Source organism: Phalangium opilio, unplaced genomic scaffold (genome assembly GCF_054372755.1).
Source record: "Phalangium opilio isolate 3A_F unplaced genomic scaffold, DU_Popi_V2 ptg000209l_1, whole genome shotgun sequence".
In the NCBI taxonomy this organism is placed as follows: domain Eukaryota; kingdom Metazoa; phylum Arthropoda; class Arachnida; order Opiliones; family Phalangiidae; genus Phalangium; species Phalangium opilio.
In genome coordinates, this window is record NW_028324217.1 from 147,700 (window position 1) to 166,614 (window position 18,915).

An 18,915-nucleotide genomic window follows, 5' to 3' on the forward strand; every position below is an offset into this window, starting at 1 on the left:
AATCCTCGCTTTATTATAAGATCCTAATCATTAAGCCTAACAACGGTAGATAATTTTCTTTGCAGGTTTCTCGCTGCTAAACAATACCAAATGGAAGGGTAGCCGAATCGTCGTGCAATTAGCCAAGGAAAGCTACATGGATCGCTTGAAACGCGAACGCGAAGCTCAGCAAAAGAAACCGAGTAGCGTAGTTACCCCCGTAGAATTACCCATTGTTGTTAAGCCAACTTCTAAGCCTAAACTTAACGTTAATGTTGTTAAGCCCAAAATTGAGATTAAGTCGCCGGTTAAACTTACCAAAGTACCCGCGAAGAAAGTCGAAGTAGAACCCGCCAAAGCCCTTAGTAACAAGAATAAGGCAGTAACGGTGAAAATTGAGTCGGAAACGGTTAAGGTTAAACCTCAGGAGGACAGTAACGCCAGCATCTTATCTCGATACGCCTCTAAAAAGAGGGCCTGTTCCGAGATGAAGAGAATAGAATCGCAACAAAAACTGGTTAAAATGCATCAGGACAGAGTTCACGCCATTTCGGCCTCACTAAGCGTAAGTATAAACAAGGGGAGCCAGACATATCATGAACTTTCGCGTCTTTTATAGATTGTTTTCACACATGGAGGATTCATAGCATTTACGCTGCAGGAGGCCACTGGCTACCTGGAGGACAAAAGCGGACGGGTTTTTGTCCTCCAGGTAGCCAGTGGCCTCCTGCAGCGTAAATGCATGGTACGAATCCTCCATGTGTGAAAACTTATCTATTTAGAATCCCGACAAAGCCCTGAACAAAAAAATCAAATTCAATGTTGATTCCGACGAATCCGGTTCCGAAATTTCGACAAAAACGCCTGATAAAACGGAACAAACTCGCGGCCAGGGACTTTTTGACGCCAGCGACGATAGTGACGTAGATAACGAACCCGTTTTTCGAGATAAACCGCAGTTTGGCGGGAAAAAGGGCGAGAAATTGTTCAAACTCCAGGCGTCTTACAATAACGACCCGCGTTTCAAACTGAACGAGAAATTCGCTTCCGACTCCGAGGACTCTGACGTCATTGAAGAGACCAATAAAGATGGCGACCTTCTGGACGAGAGTAGAAAGAACTTGGGCATTTTGGAAAGCGTTTTGGGACACCAAGTTTCGAATCACGACGAAGTCAGTGGCGTCGGTCACATCAGCAAGAAAAATCAGTTCAAGGACTTTGGATTCTTACGCTACGATCCCAAGAAATCGGACGCCGAGAAATTCATCGTTAAGCCTAACCCCGAAGACGAGAAACTTTCTTCAAAATGGCGGCGGAAGGAGGCGCCTCCTTCCGACCACAAGACAGGGGCGGAAGAAGAAACGGAGGAAGTTGATTTGACGGACACCAAAAGATATTACGACGTCTCGGAGGATTTGAGCAAAGCCTTGGAGACATCCTCGAAAGGGGCGGCTGAAGGCGGACACTTTAAATTGTTGGCCGATTCGGACAGCGAGGACGAATCGGAAGATGGCGGCTCCATTCCAGAGACCGATGAGGACGACGTTGAAGACATAGATTCGGAACCCACGTTTCAGCCAGTGCTTAAACCAACGGTGAAACCAGTGTCCAAGGGTGAAGGAGGTACTGGCGAAGGGGGTACTGGTACTGAGACGGGTGGAGCGAGTGGTAGAACCCCGCCCGAACAAAAATGGTTCTTCTACAGACCAAATGATGAACGATTTCAAAGTGAGAACCACTAACCTTACTTAGTCTAGGCTTAGAGCAACTTTATTTGACCATTGGGTAAAGAGGCCTTGAACAAATTCTCTTTTATTTCGCAAGTCGGGGTGGACTTTTTCTTTAACAACAGTTTCTGGAGTGGTCCTGACGGAGAGAAGAAATGGGCCGAGAAGAGAGAGTCCCTCCTGCGCGTAAGTTCCACACATTAAGGACACTACGCTGTCAGAGGGGGGTTTTGTACAGTGCTCGTTGTTGTAGTTCTTTGCAGCTCGTCGTAAGAATGCGCTGAAGAAGCGGTCGGGTGCCATCGTTTTTAACAAGAATCAGCGACAACATCGAAGGAAGCCGCGACAAAATGGCGGCGGCGGCCGCAAAAGACGCGCGAAATAATGTACAATAATAAAAGTTCTTTCTCATTTTGCGTCATTCAATTCATTCGTGACTTAAAGGTGGCCGTGAATTCGCTGGTCAAACGCAGTCGAACCCCCAAAATTAACGTGTTAAATTGTAACTTTGAATCCTCGATGCTCTTAATGAAATAAATTTCTCTTCGAATCAGCTCGTCGAACGTTTTTAATTTCGAAGGTGAAAGGTCACTCTGGAAAAAAAGGTGATTTTATCATCGATCAGGTAAGTCGGGTATCGAGGTCATACACTTACGTCGTGTAGAAATAGGCTTAATTTGCACAAGAAGGCGATTCTTTCGTCCAAGGACTCGCTGGGTTGAACGTAACACGAACCCATCAGTTTCCAAGCCAATTTCTTGGTCTGTTCATTCGATTGGTCATTGGCGAGGCCACTCGCTGCCGATTCCGCGGCGGCGAAATTGTCGCAAAACATTTGTCGCGTTTTCCGCTTTCTGATGATTTGTTTCTGCAGGAAATTGAATCTCCGCTCGAAGCTGACCTTCTGGACGTGGTATTTGTAAAAGGCTTGACGTTTCTCGTCCTCGTCCGTCATCCCCGCGATCCTTTCCAAACATTCTTCGCGCCATTCTACAGGGAAAAAGTAAAAAACGGGTTTCGAAGGAAAGGTTTGAACTAACGTCATTTTCGTGTTTGTAATTAACCGTGTTAAGTCCGTTAATTAACTTCGAAAGGAGACAAAAATCGCGTTTAAATTCAAATTTAATTAATTTTGAAAACTATATTTTTAGCTTTTAAAATCCGTAACTTATTTAATAATGGTCCGATTTCGAAGTAGTTTGTCTCGTTTTGAAGCCCGTCTTCCGCTCTATCTAACCCAAACCTTTCAATTCTTCTTGAAGTTCTTCTAATTGGTCCATTCCTTAAGTGAACCGCTTGTCACTCGCGTAACGACATTAATGTTGACAACTGTTGAACACAGCTACATTTTAACATTAATGTTGTAAGAAATCAATACGGCTCGGTACTTACACATTACACGCACCGTATGTCTCGTACCAACCGAGTGTTGACGATAATTAAGCGTTTCCATGGTAACACCGGCTAATCAATAAGTGCGGGAGGGGAGGGGGGACAGACCGCTTGACCGCTTCGTGTGTTTACACTTTGAAATAAATAAATAAATATGGTTGCGGGCTCTCTCTTTTAATCGGCAAACTTTAAACTGAAAATGTCTGGGAGACGACGGGTCACCAAGGAACGCGGGTCCGTGGTTCCAGTCCAGGAACTCCTGGATAAAAGTATCTTAAGGAGATTACCCACAATCCCTCCCATTCCCGAATGTCCCATTGATAGGGATAAATATAAAAATCATAAACTTTTGGAGATGGACAAAAAATATAAGCGAGAAGAAAGGTACGGCTTTAAAATAGGCAATTTAATTGACATTAAACTAATTCCTGCATGGAACTTGAATGAAGGAGAAAGGCTTCTAATAGATGGAAAGGTGGTAGTGGTACGTCCAAGACGTCCTCCTCTTCGTCTAGGCCATCCTCGGTAGGTTTTAACCAAAGATCTAGCACTTTATCAATTAAATTTCGTTGTTGGTCACGCCAATAGTCCAAGGACAGTGGCGGGCCAATCCCAAAGTTACCGGTCCTTAAACCGAATTTACCGAAATCGTGGGAACGAAATATTCTTAAAAAACTCGATTCGCCTTCCGTCAAAAAAAATCTGAACGAGAAGCTCAAATCGGAACTGATTTCGGACATGATGCTCGAAGTCAGGGCCGAATACGTCGCTTGCATGAACCAATTAGATTCCACGCAAAGAATCAAACACAAATTTAAATTAAACGAAACAAAATCCGAAGACGTCATCAAGCTGGAAAGGTGGACACTAATTAATTTATGGCTTTAATTTTGTTGAGCGTTTGATTGATTTGAAAATGAAATCAGGTTACTTTCATTGGTAACTCCGGAACTGCGTCGCAATCGGCAACACGCCGTCAGCGCCTTGAATTACAAACTACAGATATTTCACCCGTGCGTTCAAAATATCTTTCAAACTTGTTTGAAAAATCTCAGGTCAAATTCGCTCGATTTGACCTCACTCAGGTTAATTAGACTTACTCGCTTCAATTAATAAACTTATGAGTTAATGGTCAAATTTGAATGGTAGCTTCGAGAACCCGGTGTCAATGCGACAATTACGCGATGCCTTCAACCAAGCTTGCGAAACGATGGAATACAAACTATTAAATCGGTTAGTTAGTTAGTTTAATTACGAAGTATCGATTTCAAATTTGACCAAACGAATTCAGGTGGTGGAAACCGGTTCAAGAGGAACTGGCCGACATGTGGCAGTCGAAGAACGCGAAAACCCATCGCGTACGCAAGATTATCACGCAAACTTCGGCCACTTTGATTTCCTTAGAATTGAGAAGCGCCAAGGAAAGTATGGCCCGAGCCATCATTCAACAAACCATGGCTGCTTCTTCTTCCGGCAGTACTTACATTAAGGGGACCAAGCTCAGAGTCGACATTAAGTTACTTGGACGGGAAGTGGCTTACGCGCCCTCCGAAGAACATATCGTTCAGACCTGGTTGTCTCTCATACGTAGAGTAAGACACGCGTAGACACTTTTAGAGCTTTGTTCGCACTCTAAGTAATTAAAGTGTGTATCTTTATAATTAGTTGGACGATAGTTTAACTAATCTTTTCAAACATTTGGGTAAAACGGAGACGATCAGGGGTGCCCCGCTTAAGTTGCATCCTGACGCGCTCAACAAATTAGAATTTCAAATAACCTCGCTGATATCGCGTGAGAAAGAACAATTGGAAGAATGGGCCAATCATTTTGGTAATTAATTACCCCTTTTGGCCCAAAAAACATTGTTTGTTTATTTATTTGTTGTTGTAAATATTAATTAAGTGAAGGACTTTCTGTTTGTTGTTTACGGGGACGCCGAAGATAAAGTGTCGCGTTTCCTTAAAAACGAAAATTCCTTTCCAATCATGGAAGAGGAATTAAGGAAGAATCAGGAAATTCTGAGGCAATTAAGCGAAAAAGAAAACGGCCAACATTTCCTTATTCTGTACGCGGACGTCACCCAACTTAAACGCGCTCTCAGAGAGATTCTGGAACATCTGGCGCGAAGAATTTTGGACACCATGTACCAATATCACCTTAAAAACAATAACAGGTGCCCCCCCCCCATTTGTCCCTTAATCTCTTAATTAAATTTGAAATTAATTATAAGAAAACATATTAAGATTATGCGAGGAATTCTACGATTTAAAAAGCAAACTTCAGAACGTTCCGCGGAACACGGAAGAAATGTTGAAAATGAACGTTCTCTTGGATCAAATATGTTCCAAAAAGTTGCCCGAACTTAGTTTGGAAGTTCAAGTCAGTTCTTAACTCTAATTAAAGTGATTAACTTTTCCAAAGTGAAAGTCCGTTAATATATGGTGGCAGGAATCGGGTGTTCGAATGTTGAAAATGTTAGACCATTACCAGTTCTTGCCATCCGATTTGGAACTGAATTCGGAAGTGTTATCGTTACCTTCCGCCATCGAACCCAACTTGGAGACTTGTTCCAATATGTTGGACAATTCGAAATGGAGCCTGGAAGACAAGATGGCCGCCCAAATCGAATTTGTCACCAAAGAAGTCGATCGCCTCTCCAAACAAGTCAAGGACTTTGACGGATACGGCGACATCAACCTCTTGCGACAATACACCATGGAATCCAAGCTATTCCATAAACGCCTACAAAAAGGTAATTCGATGCCCCCCCCCTTAATTAATTAGGTCATCTTTAATTAATTAACCTACAACCTTTTAATTTATTTTTGTCAAAGTATTTTCTTGTATAAGTTGGATTAACCACGAAGAACAACTCTTTAAAATCCCGGTAAGTAGTTACCCGGACGCGGATTCGGTCTCTCAGGAATTGGGTCCGTACTTGCAACTGTATTCGGCCATTAACAACTGGAAAAGAACCGAGAAAAACTGGTTGGACGGCAGCTTTTTGGACATGAAGAGCGACCAGATTGAATCGCGAGTCGACATCTTCAGCGAACAAGCTTACGAACTACAAAAAACCTTCCGCGGAAAGTTTAAAAACGTCTTGACCGGCGGAAATCGACGCGCGCTGAATTCGAACAAGACCCAAAATACGCCCGTCTCGACGGCAAATTTGCCGGCGCCCCTGAAACTTTGCGAATATTTGAGCGCCGGAATTGCCAAATTTAAAGGTGAGCAAGGACTTGTTGCTCAAATTAGACCCCCGAATCATTAATTGAGGGATCCATCATCGTGCAATTGCAGAAAACATCGCGTCAATCGCCATTCTTTGCAACCCCGGTCTTAAAACTCGTCATTGGCACGAAATGGCGGAGGAATTGGAAGTGGGGGACATTGTCCCGAACACGGGGACGACCCTTCGACGCATGTTGGAATTACCCATCAGCATCCATCTGGAAAAGCTGGAGTCCATCGCGGCCATCGCTTCCAAGGAATACAGCCTAGAGCAAGCCCTGGTCCGGATGAAGCAAGAATGGGAGCGAATGGACATTCCGCTGCTGACGTACAAAGACGGTCAGACCAGCATCTTGGCGTCCATCGAAGAGATTCAAAACTTGTTGGACGACCACGTCATCCGGACGCAGACCATGCGGGGTTCGCCCTTCAGCAAACCCATCGAGAAGAATATCAAAAGCTGGGAATCGAAACTGGGCGCGCTCCAAGAGACGCTCGACGCCTGGTTGAGCGTCCAGTCGCAGTGGTTGTACTTGGAACCCGTTTTCAGCTCCCAAGACATCATGATACAGATACCTCTCGAGGGTAAGCTCATTTCCGGTAAGTACTTGGAGCTTAGTATCTCCAATCTTTAATTCGTTTTGGTAGGCGAGTTGTTCGTGGAAATAGACCGGAAGTGGCGGGAAGCCATGAGCGAAACGGCGCGTTCCCCCAAAGTCTTGTCCGTCGTCAAGACGTCACGTTTCCTCGAGAGTTTTCGCGCCATTTTGGAAACCTTGGAAATCATCAACAAAGGCTTAACGTGTTATTTGGAGCAGAAACGCTTGATGTTCCCGCGATTTTTCTTCTTGTCCAATGACGAAATGTTGGAGATCCTGTCCGAAACTCAAGACCCCAAAAGGGTCCAACCTCACTTGAAGAAATGTTTCGAAGGAATAGCCGAGTTGGAATTCACCGACGAATTGAATATCACCGCCATGATCAGTAGCGAAGGGGAGCGAGTTCAATTCCTGAACGAGGTCAATACGGTCGAAGCTAATGGTCAAGTAGAAAAATGGTTACGCGATGTTCAAAGCGCCATGAAAGACGCTGTCCATCAATCGATCGTCAAAGGTCTTGAGGTAAGACTTGCCTTAGGTTCTCTCTCCTATGCTTTAGCTATTATTCCGTGGAGCAGGCTTATAGGGACGAGAGCCGAGGTACTTGGGCCACCAACTGGCCGGGACAAGTAGTTTTATGCGTTTCCCAAATTAAGTGGACCGAATCCGTGACGGCCGCCTTGTTAAACGCGGCGGACCAGACTCAACTGAAAAAGTACGCCCAACTTCAAGAAGAACAACTCGGTGTCGTGGTCAATTTCGTCCGCTCCGAGCTGCCGCCCCTGGTCAGGAAAACCATGGGCGCCTTAATAGTCCTGGACGTCCACAGTCGCGACGTCGTCACGGACCTGATCGAGAAACGGGCGCGACGAGTCAACGATTTCAATTGGACGTCGCAACTGAGATATTACTGGGAAAACGACAATGTTCTGGTTCGAATGATTTACACCGAGGCCCAATACGCTTACGAGTACTTGGGGAACAGCGACCGCTTGGTCATGACCCCCTTAACCGATAGGTGTTATCGCACCTTGATGGCGGCTTACCATCTGCACTTGAACGGGGCGCCCGAGGGACCGGCTGGAACGGGCAAGACGGAGACGACCAAAGATTTGGCCAAGGCCCTCGCCGTTCAATGCGTCGTCTTTAATTGCTCCGAAGGTTTGGATTACTTAGCCATGGGCAAGTTCTTCAAAGGTAAGGCGTCGTGGTGTCCCCCCTAGGGGCATTCCTCGTAGATTGAAGTAGGCGAAGGTGACCTTATGGATTTGAATTAGGGTTAGCTTCTTCGGGGGCGTGGGCTTGTTTCGACGAGTTCAACCGAATTGAACTGGAAGTGTTGTCGGTTGTGGCGCAACAAATTCAATGCGTAACTCAAGCGATTCAATGCAAGAAAGAACAGTTCGAATTCGAGGGGAGCGTCATTACTTTGAATCCGACTTGCTACGTTTGCATTACCATGAACCCGCATTACGCCGGTCGTTCTCAACTACCGGACAATTTAAAAGTAACGCCATTGACACCCCTCGGACCTAACTTTTGGAAATAACACCTACTTATAAATGCAGGTGTTATTTCGAACGGTGGCCATGATGGTGCCGGATTACGGAATGATCGCCGAGATTTTGTTATACTCGTACGGGTTCTTAGCGGCTCGGCCTTTGTCCGAGAAACTGGTGGTGGTTTTTAAGCTCTGTTCGGAGCTGTTATCGCCTCAGTGGCATTACGATTACGGTATGAGGGCATTGAAGGCCGTCTTGGCTGTGGCTGGACACTTGAAACTCTCCTACCCTCAAGAACGCGAGGAATCGCTGGTAACGCTGTCTCACTCTTTAATTAATTCTTCGTAGGTAAGTTTTTAATTAATTTAATTTAAATGGTAGTTATTGAAAGCGGTTATCGACGTGAATACGCCGAAATTTTTATCGCACGATATTCCGCTTTTTCGTGGCATTTTACAAGATTTGTTCCCGAATATAAAAGAGACGAGAACCGACCAAGAAGTAAGTTCAATTCTTTTAATTCTTTGGATTAGTTTCAACCCTTTCGAATGTGTGTCTTTGCCTCCCCCCCCCCCCCTCGAAAGCTCTTTTTGGAAAAAGCCCGCGACGCGTGTCTCGACTTGAATCTGCAACCGGTTGAAGGATTTCTGGAGAAATTATCGCAGACGTACAGCGTCATGTCGGGAAGACACGGTTTCATGTTGGTCGGAGCCCCCGATAGCGGCAAATCGACCATCTTAAAGGTCCTGGCCCAAACCCTATCCACTTTGCCGGACAGTCCGGGCAAAGTCCTAACGGAGACTTTAAACCCGAAAACCTTGAATTTAGCCCAACTTTTTGGCCAATTCGATCCCGTGTCCCGAGAGGTAAGACAGTTAAGAGCCAAATTGGGAGTCCTTAACAGAAGGGAATGTTCATTACTTGAAATGCAGTGGAGTGACGGATTGGTGGCTCAAATATTTCGTAAATTCGCCAATCTCAATACGAACCAAAGAAAATGGATCATTTTTGACGGTCCAGTTGATACGCTGTGGGCTGAAAGTATGAACACCGTCTTGGACGACAATAAAAAAGTACTTGAAAGGATTTTAAAAGACTTTGGCCGCCTAACTCCAAATTGATATCATTTAGTTGTGCCTGATGAGTGGCGAAACAATATGTTTGTCCTCAACCATGAGTTTAATCTTCGAAGTAACTGACTTGGCCGGTGCTTCGGTACTTGACAATTAAAATGACGTGAAGCGCGTCCAAATCGGTAGGTAATTAAGGAAGTTACGAAAATTTAAAGTCCATGGTGACGTCATTGTGATTCCCACGTAATTGCGAACCGATTTGAACGCGCATAGTAATGAAGCTCCAATTAACTATTATTAATTTAATTAAATTAAATTAATTTAACTTAGCCGGCTACGGTAAGTCGTTGCGGGATGGTGTACATAGAACCGGAAGTCTTGGGTTGGCGTCCTCAGTTCGCGTCCTGGTTAAGCACGGTTCCCGAACGCTGGCGTCTCTCGGAACTGTTAAGCAGCCTTTCCGATTGGCTGATTCCGGCTTGCTTAGAATATCAACGCGCTAACTGTAGAGAATGGGTTAAAACGGGTGACCAAAGTCTGGTTCGCTGTTTGCTGCAATTGGTCACTATGGTGATGGAAAAGGGCAGTTCGCGGACGTCGGACGCCGGTGATATGAGGTTCATCCGTACCTGGGTGATGGGAGCCTTCGCTTTTGGCATCACGTGGTCTATTGGCGGGGTCCTGGACGGCCAAAGTCGCGACAAGTTCAGTTACTTCTTGAAGGAACTTCTGATCGGTTCCAGCAAGGATTATCCCGTCCCGGAAACGGTCGCCAAGTTTGATTGTCCCTTTCCAATTGAAGGATTGATCTACGACTACAACTTTGAGGTAAGATCGAAAATTTCCAACTTCCGGTGACCGTCAAATTGAAGCTTTAATTAAAAGCTACTTAAGTACGTAATTACATTCTGTAAGTACTTGTAACGTTGTTGTTAGTGTCGGGGTAGAAGTCAATGGGTTCCGTGGTCCGAAAACTTACACCCTTTAGACGATGATTCCGTTGATATCCGGGAAGTAATTGTACCGACAGTTGATACTGTCCGATACTCCATATTGATGGACTTGTTCATTCAAAACCAAAAGTTGGTACTTAACAAATATAATTCAAGCCTAAATTATTTCTTAAAATGGTGGGCTACTTTTGACCGTATTAGACCTCTGTTACTCGTCGGTCCAACTGGTACGGGGAAAAGCGTCTATTGTCGCGACAAACTACTTAAGGGCTTATCCAACTCTTCCTACTTACCGATCATACTTAACTTTTGCGCTCACACCACCGCCCCCCAAATTCAAGTAAATTTGCAATTCGGAATAAAAAAGGGTTTAGTAATTAAGTTTGCCTAAATTACAATTACTTGATGACGTTAACATGAAGGACATAATCATGTCTAAATTGGAGAAGCGTCGAAAGGGGGTGTACGGGCCACCCCCGGGCAAAAAATGCGTCATTTTGGTGGACGATTTGAACATGCCCCAAGCGGAAACGTACGGCGCCCATCCGCCCCTAGAACTTCTTCGGCAGCTATTGGACCACGGCTACTGGTTCGACCGGAAGGAGTTGACTAAGATCGTTTTGCAAGACGTCCAGTTGATGGCCGTCATGGGACCGCCCGGTGGCGCCAGAAGTAACTTTACCCCGCGACTACTGAGGCATTTTACCGTCCTGTCCGTCAACCAGTTTAGCCAAGAGACATTGACGAGGATTTTCAATACACTGATGAATATACATTTAAGGGTATGTCCGTGACGCGCTGTCTTTGTAATTAAGAGTCGGGGGCGCCGAATGTGTAAGGTCTCTTTTGCAGGCTGAAACCTTTCCCGTGGATATGTTTTCGGCGGTGGGCACGATCGTGCGAGCCACGCTGGACATTTACCAAAGCACGATTAAAACTTTATTGCCGACGCCTTCGAAGTCGCATTACATCTTTAATTTGCGCGATTTCGCTCGCGTCATTCACGGCTGTTGTTTAATTAAACGCGAATCGGTTCCGAACCGACGCGTTTTCGTTCGACTTTGGGTTCACGAGGTCATGAGAGTTTTTTACGACCGCCTCCAAGATTACGCCGACAGAACCTGGCTTTTCAAGTAATTAAGATTCGCTTTCAACTCTTAGGCCTATTTCTCGTCTAATTCGGTTGTCGTTGTTGTTGACGGGCACTAGTATGGTCCGAGATTGCGTCAAGACGCATTTCAAAGAATCTTTCGAACTGGTCTTCGCTCAGCAAGCCGAGTTTGGCAAAGTGACCGAGGAGTCGATGCAGAATTTGATGTTCGGCACCTACATGAACCCGGACGCCTCGATGGACGATCGCGTCTACGAGGAAGTCACCGATTTGAAACTTTACGAAAATATAGTGCGATCGGCTTTGAAGGATTATAACAGTATCCATAAAACACCCATGAACTTGGTGATATTCAGGTAAGTTCCGTCTGTTTTTGGGGTCATTAATCGTAAAGCGGAGCTCTGAAAGTGAAACCATACCACCTGGGCGGCGCAGATACGTTCTGGAACACGTATCACGTATCAGTCGTATTCTAGCCACCCCGGGAGGTCACGCCTTGTTGGTTGGACTGGGAGGTAGTGGTCGACAATCGTGCGCCCGATTGGCCGCCTTTATCGCCGGATACACCGTCTTCCAACCGGAAGCCACCAAAAGCTATTCCTTCTTAGATTGGAGGGAAGATCTGAAGAAGGTCCTCAAGTCCTCCGGGGCTTACGGCAAACACGTTGTTCTTCTGATCACCGAGTCGCAAATCCGCGAAGAACGTTTCCTGGAAGACATCGACAGCCTCCTCAACTCCGGGGAAATCGCCAACTTGTACGCGGTGGACGAACTCCAAGAGATTATCGAGGCCGTCCAAACATTCGTCAGTCATCAAGTGGAGTTGAGCCTCTCGGAGCTGTTCGCCACCTTCGTCAAACGATGTCGCGTCAATCTGCACATCGTCATCGCCTTCAGTCCCATCGGAAACGCCTTCAAGCGTCGACTCCGGCAATATCCCTCCTTGGTCAACTGTTGCACCATCGACTGGTTCTTGCCTTGGCCGACTGACGCCTTGGAAATGGTGGCCAACTTCTACGTGGAAAACGCGGCCATTCCTTACCAGGTCAAACCGGCCGTCTCCAAACTGTGCCGACATTTTCACACCTCCGTCTATAAACTGTCCGAGATGTTCCTGTCCGAACAGAATCGAGCCACCTACGTCACGGCCTCTTCCTATTTGGAATTGCTCGGTTGTTACCGCGACTTGTTGGCCAGTCAACAGAGTAAAGTCCAGGAGGCCAGGAAACGCTATCAGGGGGGATTGGAGAAGCTGGCCAACGCCGCCAAACAGGTTGAGAGGATGCAGCGAGAGTTGGAAGAGTTACAACCCCAGTAAGAACTTTTTCAGATATCTTTCAGTACTGGACATCGTACTGGACACTCCGTTATCTCTCCGCAGGTTGGTGGTTGCCGCGACGGAAACCGAACAAATGATAATCACGATAGAGAAAGAGTCTAAGGAAGCGGAAATCAAACGTCATAAAGTTCGGGAAGACGAGATTCTAGCCAATAAACAAGCGGATGAGGCGCAGGCTTTGAAAGACGAATGCGAAACCGATCTAGCGGCGGCTTTACCGGCCTTGGAGTCGGCGGTGACCGCTTTGGATACTTTAAAACCCTCGGACATAACTCTGGTCAAATCCATGAAGAATCCTCCGAAAGCCATTAAGATTGTGATGGCCGCCGTCTGCGTCATGAAGGGCGTCAAACCAGACCGGATGACGGAGCCGAGTGGCAAGAAGACTTGGGATTATTGGGGTCCGTCCAAGAAACTCCTCGGAGATCTCTCGTTTTTGGCGCAGTTGAAGGAGTACAACAAGGACGACATTCCGGTAACTTATTACAATCTTTTTTCCAATCATGTTTGATTGTTCTTTGTTTTTTTCCAACGGACATTTCAAATTCAAGAATAACATTATGAACACAATTCGTAAAGAATACCTGACCTTACCCGATTTTAAGCCCAAAATCGTGGCCAAGGCTTCGACCGCCGCCGAAGGTCTTTGCAAATGGGTCGTCGCCATCGAGTTCTACGATAAAGTCGCCAAGGTAAAGTACTCGAACCGTCTCCATTATCCCTTGAAAGGTAAGTGAACAAAGTATGTCCGAATGAACTACCGCAGATGGTGGCCCCGAAACGCGAAAAATTAGCCGACGCCGAATCCTCGCTGGAGGAAACCATGGCCGCCTTAGCCACGAAACAGGAAGAGTTACGCCTGGTCGAAGAACACGTCAAAAGTCTGGAACAAAAGTTTCAAGAAATGTCCGAACGCAAACGCGAACTCGAAGTCCAAGTAGAGATATGTTCCCGGAAACTGGAACGCGCCACCAAACTATTAGACGGACTGGCCGGCGAAAAGGAACGCTGGTCCCGGGAAGCCGACCGCTTGGCGGCTCTGTACGCCAACCTGCCCGGCGACGTCCTCTTGGCCTCCGGTATCATCGCCTATTTGGGTCCCTTCAACGTGGCCTACCGCCGCGAATGTCTCAAAGACTGGTACCATCGATGTCTGGAAGCCAAAATCCCATCCTCGGACGATTTCGCCATTCGCGACATCCTGGGGGAACCGGAAGTGATCGAGCGATGGGTCCAACAAGGTCTCCCCAGTGACGAGTTCTCGGTGGACAACGCCATAATCGTCCACAACAGCCGACGATGGCCCTTACTGATTGACCCGGAAAACCAGGCCAATAAATGGATCAAGAAATCGGCCGGATCCCAATTGAAAGTCGTCAAACTTTCGGAAGCGGATTTCATCGTTAACTTGAAGATGTGTCTGCAGTTGGGCATTCCCTTGTTAATCGAGGGTGTGGACGAGGAACTGGACCCGAGATTGGACCCCGTTTTGGCCAAACAAACTTTTAAACAAGCGGGATTGGACATGATCCAATTGGGCGACTACGCCATCGAGTACAGCCCCCTTTTCAAGTTGTACATGACGACCAAACTGCGGAACCCGCATTACCTGCCCGAAATCGCCACCAAGGTCTCTTTATTGAACTTTACCATTACGCCGGATGGACTGGATGACCAGTTACTGGGCATCGTGGTCAACGAAGAGAGACCCGATTTGGAGGAAGCCAGGAGCACCTTAATCGAACGAATCGCCTCGCATAGAAGGTCCTTGAAGGAGATCGAAGATAAGATTTTGTTGACCTTGGCCTCGACTCAAGGTAAGATATACTATGTGTGTCCGTATTCGTATCTTCTTCACCAACTGGCTCTCTCGCGCGCGCGCCTTAGGCAACCTATTAGAGGACGAGACCGCCATCCAAGTACTGGATCATTCGAAGGCCTTAGCCAATGACGTAGCTGAGAAACAAGAAGTCGCTAAACAAACTGAAATTAAGATCCAAGCGTCGCGACAGAAATATAGTCCGGTGGCGATTCATTCTTCGAAACTGTTCTTCTGTTTGACCAATCTACCCAACGTCGACCCCATGTACCAGTACTCTTTGAGTTGGTTCATAGGACTCTACGTTAATGGCATTAGGAACAGTCCCAAAACGGACAATCTCCCGGAACGACTCGATCTCTTAATCGACCATTTCACCTACAGCCTTTTCTCCAGCGTTTCCAGGTCGCTCTTGGAAAAACATAAATTGCTCTTTTCCTTTTTGCTTTGCTGCAATTTGCAACTGTAAGCAATTTGAATCATCATATCCCAAGTAGTCCCCCCCCTTAGCTTTAAATTCGCTCCAAAGTTGGTTGGCTTTAATTCTTTGCAGCGGTCAAGAGGTCAACGAGGACGAATTCCGATTTCTTCTTAAAGGCGGTGTCGGAATCAAACGCGAATCTTACCCTAATCCAACGACGTGGTTGTCGAAAAACAACTGGGAAAACTTGTGTTCTTTAAACACGATACCAACCTACGACGGCATACGTCAGAGTTTCGTGGACAGTCCTGACGTATGGTTGACGGAAATACCCGAACCGTGGAACGAAACGTTGAACGATTTTCAAAAATTGTTGATTTATCGTTGCATCAGATTAAACAGGGTCAGTCCAATCCGCGGAGCTTTAATAATAATAATTAAAAAGGGTTAATGGCGATTCTTAGATCTCGTACTACGTCAGACAATACGTCGCTAGTAAAATGGGTCGAAGATACATCGAACACCCGATCTTCGATATTAGAAATAGTTTCAACGACGCCTCCAGTAATAACCCTTTGATATTCATTTTGTCACCCGGAAGCGACCCCATTTCCACGATAAAACAGTTCGCGGAAAGCAAAGGCGTGCCCTTGAGAAGCGTTTCGCTCGGACAAGGACAGGTAAGTGAGATAGACTCGTAAAGGGGCGCAAACAGGAAGTGTGGACATTAGCCCCCTTTTATAGGGGCCGATCGCCGAGAAGAACATCAAGGAAGCCCAAGGCGATGGCAGTTGGGTTGTCCTTCAAAATTGCCATTTGGCTCTATCTTGGATGTCGTCTCTGGAAAAACTGTGCGAGAATGTCCCGGATGACGTCAACTCGAATTACCGTTTATGGTTGACGAGTTACCCGTCGGACAAGTTCCCGATACCCATTCTACAAGACGGAGTGAAGATAACCAACGAAAGCCCGCCGAGTTTAAGGGATAACTTGTACCGATGTTTCTCCAAGGCTTACGAAGACTCGGAACTCTCGGGTTCCGACTTGGTCGCCAAGTTAACTTTGAGTTTCTGTTTGTTCCACGCCGTCGTACAAGAACGTGGCCAGTACGGTCCGATTGGTTGGAACGTCCCTTACACCTTTGACGAATCCGATTTACAAATTACTCTGATGCAGTTAAAGACTTTCCTAAAAGAGACGGACTTGGTCCCCTTTGACGCTTTGACCTACTTGGTCGGTGAATGTAATTACGGCGGACGCGTCACCGACGATTGGGATCGAAAGAGGTTGCGAGTTATCTTGAAGAATTTTTGCAATCCAAATATACTCCGGGATGAAGGCTATAAGTTCTCCGAAAGTGACTCGTTCTATTTACCATCATCCAGGGAAGAGTACTTAAGTTATATCAAGGTAAGTGAAATTGACCAGCCGGGGACTGTCAAGTCAATACCCTCGAGAACCGCGTAAATTTTAGACGCGACAAAAATATTTTTAACTTTTTATTTCGCGAAAGCAAAATGATTGTTTAGGGTCAGCCTGGCTGGCTGGCGGGCTGGCGGGCGGGTGGGAGGGCGGCCATCTTTAAATTTTAGTAGGAAGTTTTACAAAGGCTTAACGTTAACAGAAACTTCCCGAAAATGCGGGGCCAGGGATTTTGGGAATGCACGATAATGTCCAAGTTCAACGCGAACTTATGAGTAGCCAACAATTACTCGATAATTTACTTCTAACTCAAATGACCACGGTTGGCGGCGGCAATACGGGATTACAGAAAGAGGAGGTTTTCTTGAAAAACATGATCAGCGACTTAATGTCAAAGGTGAATTAGTTTTAATTTAAACGCCATTAAACTAATAGTTAATTTAATCAAATTAAATTAAGCTTCCCAATGATCTTCCAACTACTAAAAAAGATATAAAATTCGGTTTAATACTCGAACAAGAAACTGATCGTTATAACGGGTAATTAGGTTACTTAATTACAAACTCCACTAATTAATTATATTTAACTAATTTAAATAGATTATTAAGAACGATAAAGTCGAGTCTAAGACATCTCAATCAGGCTTTGGAGGGAAAGGAATTAATGACAAGCGAAACGGAATGTTTGGGTTTAAGCCTGGTGATGGGTCGCGTTCCCCAACTATGGTTAAACCATTCTTATCTGACAAAAAAGCCACTAGCCAGTTACGTCACGGACTTGAACCAAAGAGTATCGTTTTTCCTAACGTGGAGTGAGACTGGCCAAACCCCCAAACCATTTTGGCTTCCGGCCTTCTTCTTCCCGCAAGCTTTTCTGACGAGTGGCTTGCAATATCACACCAGGATAGTCGCCACCTCAACCCCCGTACCCATTGATAAATTAGCCTACGATTTCAAGGTCATGTCCGAGATGGATAATGACCTTGAAGTTCGGGAAGGATTTTGCGTTAATGGCTTATTTTTGGAAGGAGCCAGATGGAACGCGGACGAGTACGTCAATCCATCCACGAGTGCGCCAAGGCTTAAACAGGCTAGGTTTTTAACAGACTCTGCAGCAGACGACGTTGATGGAGCGTTAAGCCTTGGCCCGCGAGTGCGCCAAGGCTTAACCAGGCCATGTTTTTAACCGACTCTGCAGCAGACGACGTTGATGGAGCGTTAAGCCTTGGCCCACGCGTAGGCTAGGCTTAATTATATAAAATTTTTAATTTTCGCGACGTAGAAACGCTCTAGTTGAGCAAGAACCAGGAAAATTATGGGAGAAACTTCCGCCACTCTGGTTAAAACCAACATTCTCGGAAGAAATTGACAAAACAAATTGTTACGAGTAAGTTTTTAACTTTTTATTCATTTTTTAAAAGGTTTGTTGCAAAAATAGTCGTACAAGTATTTAAATAACCTTAATTAAATATAAAAAACAAGTTGTCCTTTGTATCGAACGAGCGAAAGACGCGGAACAATTTCAACAACCGGACATTCTTCAAACTTTATTTTGTCCATTTCACTTCCGATTAAAACACGCGCCAGTCATTGGACAAAAAGGGGGACAGCTTTGTTGTGTCAACTTGACGATTAAACTTCTTCTAATGGACGATAGGATTTAACGGTTCCGCTTTTATATTGGAGAGATCGACTCTCGAGTCTAATTCATCATCAACTTCTCCGACAACGGCCCTGAAACATCCCCATAAGACTGTTGTAGCCTTAAAGACATTATGTTGAAATAAAAATGTTACTTACACATTGTCACCTCTGATGATATACAGGCCTAATACGACTTGTTCTACTCCTTGAGAAGAATTATAAACTCTTTCGTGACTTTCGTCTAAAACTAGGTTTATCGTTTGATCAAAACCTTTCAAGGTGCCCTGATCGTGTATCCGTTAAAATTAAACACCACTTAACATAGCCACTTTCATAGAGAAACGTTTTATATAGCTTACCACGATATTTCTTCCATCCGCGGTAATTACGGATATCGTATCTGCATTCAAGGTAATTTTAATTAGTATTAATCATCATTTAAATTAAATTTTATAAGCTTACGATTTAAATAGCCTTCCAAAGTTGCCGCCATCTTAAGCCTTGGTAAAAATACCTTTTTCCCCCCAAGTTTTAATCGTAATTTATAATTTGATACTGAATAAAATTATAACACTTGGTAAAATACGGTAACTTTAACACCTTAATTACGTTTTTCAACTTAATTACGATTTTAAAAAGGAGTTTTTCATTAAATTTTGGTGGAATCGTAAATTGGTAACCCTAAACCACACGGCGACAG

The 18,915-nt window shown here is 45.3% G+C and overlaps 5 protein-coding genes across 7 annotated transcripts in view; 3 read left to right on the top strand and 2 right to left on the bottom strand.

The window, feature by feature from the left end:
- LOC149618065 (putative RNA-binding protein CG14230) overlaps positions 1-2,259 on the top strand; it is an 80,793-nt gene extending 78,534 nt beyond the window's left edge. For all 3 annotated transcript variants that reach the window (XM_089855510.1, XM_089855512.1, XM_089855511.1), the window contains 4 exons: positions 66-544; positions 762-1,707; positions 1,804-1,892; positions 1,960-2,259. In XM_089855510.1, coding sequence (XP_089711636.1) covers positions 66-544; positions 762-1,707; positions 1,804-1,892; positions 1,960-2,091 — 1,646 coding nt within the window. In that variant the 3' untranslated portion in view covers positions 2,092-2,259. The remainder of the gene's footprint in view (positions 1-65; positions 545-761; positions 1,708-1,803; positions 1,893-1,959) is intronic.
- Positions 2,129-3,911, bottom strand: LOC149618067 (uncharacterized). Its single transcript, XM_089855516.1, has 3 exons — positions 2,950-3,911; positions 2,362-2,696; positions 2,129-2,299 (listed from the first exon to the last, which is right to left on the bottom strand). The coding sequence occupies exons 1-3, from the start codon at positions 2,984-2,986 to the stop codon at positions 2,129-2,131; spliced, it is 543 nt and encodes a 180-aa protein (XP_089711642.1). The 5' UTR covers positions 2,987-3,911.
- An 844-nt stretch (positions 3,912-4,755) lies between these two features.
- LOC149618068 (dynein axonemal heavy chain 12-like) lies at positions 4,756-9,555 on the top strand. Its single transcript, XM_089853866.1, has 13 exons — positions 4,756-4,929; positions 5,002-5,272; positions 5,343-5,478; positions 5,548-5,851; positions 5,934-6,329; positions 6,403-6,933; positions 6,982-7,454; positions 7,511-8,129; positions 8,210-8,439; positions 8,501-8,746; positions 8,816-8,935; positions 9,019-9,300; positions 9,367-9,555. Exons 2-13 carry the CDS (start codon positions 5,085-5,087, stop codon positions 9,553-9,555), a joined length of 3,714 nt encoding a protein of 1,237 aa, XP_089709992.1. The 5' UTR covers positions 4,756-4,929; positions 5,002-5,084.
- Positions 9,556-9,571: 16 nt separating this feature from the next.
- On the top strand, positions 9,572-18,539 carry LOC149618069 (dynein axonemal heavy chain 7-like). Its single transcript, XM_089854309.1, has 19 exons — positions 9,572-9,649; positions 9,838-10,335; positions 10,444-10,589; positions 10,662-10,800; positions 10,883-11,242; positions 11,313-11,593; positions 11,670-11,927; positions 12,007-12,885; positions 12,953-13,385; positions 13,462-13,602; positions 13,677-14,727; positions 14,798-15,194; positions 15,283-15,553; positions 15,615-15,830; positions 15,895-16,560; positions 16,775-16,969; positions 17,032-17,111; positions 17,172-17,621; positions 17,854-18,539. Exons 1-19 carry the CDS (start codon positions 9,575-9,577, stop codon positions 17,960-17,962), a joined length of 6,645 nt encoding a protein of 2,214 aa, XP_089710435.1. The 5' UTR covers positions 9,572-9,574; the 3' UTR covers positions 17,963-18,539.
- Positions 17,950-18,906, bottom strand: LOC149618070 (U6 snRNA-associated Sm-like protein LSm8). The gene is made up of 4 exons (XM_089854317.1): positions 18,678-18,906; positions 18,575-18,615; positions 18,372-18,499; positions 17,950-18,305 (listed from the first exon to the last, which is right to left on the bottom strand). The coding sequence occupies exons 1-4, from the start codon at positions 18,706-18,708 to the stop codon at positions 18,215-18,217; spliced, it is 291 nt and encodes a 96-aa protein (XP_089710443.1). The 5' UTR covers positions 18,709-18,906; the 3' UTR covers positions 17,950-18,214.
- Positions 18,907-18,915: the final 9 nt, after the last annotated feature.

Bases quoted from the DNA above. Each gene is read 5' to 3' on its own strand.
- LOC149618067 (XM_089855516.1), bottom strand. From the start codon at position 2,986: ATGGACCAATTAGAAGAACTTCAAGAAGAATTGAAAG. The intron at 2,697-2,949 runs GTTTGGGTTAGA...TTTTCCCTGTAG, and splicing joins ACTTCAAGAAGAATTGAAAG to AATGGCGCGAAGAATGTTTG. The intron at 2,300-2,361 runs GTAAGTGTATGA...CTTTTTTTCCAG, and splicing joins TAAGCCTATTTCTACACGAC to AGTGACCTTTCACCTTCGAA.
- LOC149618068 (XM_089853866.1), top strand. From the start codon at position 5,085: ATGGAAGAGGAATTAAGGAAGAATCAGGAAATTCTGAGGCAATTAAGC. The intron at 7,455-7,510 runs GTAAGACTTGCC...TCCGTGGAGCAG, and splicing joins CGATCGTCAAAGGTCTTGAG to GCTTATAGGGACGAGAGCCG. The intron at 8,440-8,500 runs GTAACGCCATTG...TTATAAATGCAG, and splicing joins AACTACCGGACAATTTAAAA to GTGTTATTTCGAACGGTGGC.
- LOC149618069 (XM_089854309.1), top strand. From the start codon at position 9,575: ATGAGTGGCGAAACAATATGTTTGTCCTCAACCATGAGTTTAATCTTC. The intron at 13,386-13,461 runs GTAACTTATTAC...TTCAAATTCAAG, and splicing joins ACAACAAGGACGACATTCCG to AATAACATTATGAACACAAT. The intron at 14,728-14,797 runs GTAAGATATACT...CGCGCGCCTTAG, and splicing joins GACCTTGGCCTCGACTCAAG to GCAACCTATTAGAGGACGAG.
- LOC149618070 (XM_089854317.1), bottom strand. From the start codon at position 18,708: ATGGCGGCAACTTTGGAAGGCTATTTAAATC. The intron at 18,500-18,574 runs GTAAGCTATATA...ATACACGATCAG, and splicing joins CGGATGGAAGAAATATCGTG to GGCACCTTGAAAGGTTTTGA. The intron at 18,306-18,371 runs GTAAGTAACATT...GGGATGTTTCAG, and splicing joins ATCATCAGAGGTGACAATGT to GGCCGTTGTCGGAGAAGTTG.